The sequence below is a fragment of the Mastomys coucha genome, unplaced genomic scaffold (assembly GCF_008632895.1).
Source record: "Mastomys coucha isolate ucsf_1 unplaced genomic scaffold, UCSF_Mcou_1 pScaffold12, whole genome shotgun sequence".
In the NCBI taxonomy this organism is placed as follows: Eukaryota; Metazoa; Chordata; class Mammalia; order Rodentia; family Muridae; genus Mastomys; species Mastomys coucha.
Window position 1 is genome coordinate 94,881,983 of NW_022196894.1, and position 2,957 is coordinate 94,884,939.

The following is a 2,957-nucleotide window of genomic DNA, read 5'->3' on the forward strand; positions in this document are numbered from 1 at the left end:
TATATATATATATATATATATATACACATACATACAGTGAAATAGTGACAGTGCTGTGGCTCAGAAAAATGGTGTCATGCTGAATGTGTATCGTTGGCTGGTCCATGAAGTAAAGGGTATGGGGTAGCTCTTACAGATGGGAAAAACAGAAACAAAAACAAAAAAGTATTTCCTTAGGCTAGCATCCCACTGGCCTGGTGGATTCAGTCTGAAGCTTTGCTTCAGTTGTGCTGGGTATGGTTTGTCAATATGACAGCCAACGTGTAATAGCTGAGTTTCTACAGAAAACTCTTCATTCCTCTGAACACAAGGCCAAACCAGAGCCCTCTCTGTATCTGTGGTTGGGTGGGTGGAAGTTCCTGGTCCTTTTCCTTTAGCTTAGGCCATGAAGTCCTTGGACATGTCAGCACTTTGAAAGACCAGAGCTTTGACTCACGTGCTTTGTCTATCCTCTCTCATCAAGCCTAAAGTTTTAGCTCTCATTCACAATCCCAGTGTATCCACACAAGGTCAAGCTGAAGGTCACATTAGCCCTTGGCCTACATTTTCCAGTTTCTATCATCTTCATTGAGAACCCTGGTAAAGGTGGTCTCTAGTCCTGACTCCTGCTAAGACCCCCCTCCCTTTTCAAAAGCCTTCAATGAAACAGTCTTTAAATATATAGCTTTTGACTATTGACTCTTCTCATCAAGCAGAGAGATGTCTTTCTTTCAACCCTGAGCTTCCTGGGCTCTGTCTGGACGCCACACCATAGTGTAAAAGATGTTGTTAGTGCTAGAGTTGGGGATGGCTGAGCGTGTAGCCAAGGACCCCTGTGCTGGAAGCTTGGTCTTCAGAGTGCTAACGATGGGAGGTGGTGGGCTCTTAAGAAGTGTTAGGTCATGGGATACTGCCCTTGACGAGGCTTCAGGTGGTTCGGCATTAGTTATCTTAAGAACTATCTATTTTAAGAGTCTTTTCACATATAACTTCTTGTCTCACTGTGTGGTACAGGTGTACCCCTCCTCCCAAATGCCATTTATGATGAGGGCCTCGCTTCATAGTAACTGATGTCAGCACCATGCCATCAGACCTCCAGAACTATGAGCTGAATAAGCTTCCTTTCCTATCAAAGTACTCATCTAAGGAAGATTCATTCTAGTGATAGTAAACTGACTAACTCAGTTTCCCACCAACCTTAAGGACATGGCTGTTTCCACTGTTTGTCATTCAGAATGTTTGGACTTAGAATTAACCCACTGTGTTAGGAGGATGTTCAAGCCACTTTCTGGAAAGAGTTGCATGGGAAATATGGCTGGCAGAGACTTGATAGTTGAGTTAGCCATTTTTTTTTCTTAGAAGTGGATTCCTTAGCTATTGCTTGCTTTCCTCACTTGACTCCAACCAGATCACAGGTTCATGAATAAAATAAATGAATACTACTGTTTTCAGCAAATAATTGTTGCAATGATTTGTTCCACAGCAATTAGTAAGTGGAACACCCACCCAGTGCGAGAACTGAGTGTTGTCCACAGTAGATAGATGCTCTAAGCTATGGTCCTCACCTGGCCGATGGGCCTTTGGCACCGCCATGTTCACCACTCGTCCTCCATCCTGAGGTTTGGGGGGAGATGCAGTGAATCTGCAGATCCCCGATTCTGAAGGGGTACTGGAGGTCAGACTGTCCGTGTACTCATTTGTCCCTGCCGTCAACTGCTCGGAGGACGTATCAGATATGAAGCACTCTGTGATGGTGAACTTGGCATGCCTCAGTTGCTCTTCCATCTTGGCGTGTTCATAGGCCCTGGCCAGTTCTTCGTAGGTAGAGGAGGCACTTTCTGTGGAGACCATGCTGCTCCTTGCTCGGTCTGTATCACGGGAGAGAGAAAAGAGAGGCAGCCATGAGTTGGTGGCCTGTGTTTGGACTGACTGGATGGATGACCTTTCCTGGCTGGTAGCTGTAATCTGCAGATACATTGTATGTAGGGGAGGCTTGGCTGAGTCAGAGGGTTCTGCTTTGGTCACTCTGAGGCCAGATTCATCAACAAAGTTCAGGGACTTCACATCAAACCAGTTGCTGCAGTCAGATGTCTCAGCCCTGGGTATTTTTGTAAATAAGCAAAGCCTTCCCCTCAAACAATCTGGCTTTTGGGAGGCAGTGGCAATGCTGTAGCACCCTTTCCTGCTCCAACTGGCAAACACATCTGCACTGCAGAGGCTCTGTAATTGGCATAAATACCCAACCTTTGAAGTTCAGCTCCATGGGTGTCAACTTGGGGAGGAAGAGATGATGATCCTTAGAAGACGACAGGTTGGAGAGATGGCCCAGTCAGTAAAGCATGAGGACCTGAGTTTGATCTCCTTCACCCATGCTAAAAACTGGTATAGGAGGGGCAGGAGAATCCCAGGGGCTTGCTGGTGAATCAGTTTAACTGAATTAGTGAGTCCCAGGTTCAGTGAGAGGTCCTAATCTCAAAAATAAGATGTGGGTGATTGAAGAAGACACTCAATGTCAACTTCTGGCCTCTATGTGTACATGTGAATGGATGTGTTTGTGTCCACATGTGTGTATGCCCTCCCACACCACACATACACAAACACCACATACACGGCAGACATATCCCTCACACATATGCACACACCACACACATATATACACACACCACACACATACACATATACACACACACACCACACACATACACACAGACATACACACATACCACACACACTACACACATACCACATACACACACCACACACATACACACAGACATACACACATACCACACACTACACACACCACACATACACTATACACATACTAACACACACACACACCACACACACACATACACACACATACATACACACACATACATGCCACACACACACACACACACCACACACACATACACACACACATACACCACACATACACTACACACACACACCACACACACACACACACACACACA

At 45.7% G+C, this 2,957-nt stretch overlaps 1 protein-coding gene across 2 annotated transcripts in view; it reads right to left on the bottom strand.

Annotated features, from left to right (window-relative positions):
* Dscam (DS cell adhesion molecule) overlaps positions 1-2,957 on the bottom strand; it is a 579,765-nt gene that overhangs the window by 20,441 nt on the left and 556,367 nt on the right. For both annotated transcript variants that reach the window (XM_031364533.1, XM_031364534.1), the window contains exon 32: positions 1,545-1,847. In XM_031364533.1, coding sequence (XP_031220393.1) covers positions 1,545-1,847 — 303 coding nt within the window. The remainder of the gene's footprint in view (positions 1-1,544; positions 1,848-2,957) is intronic.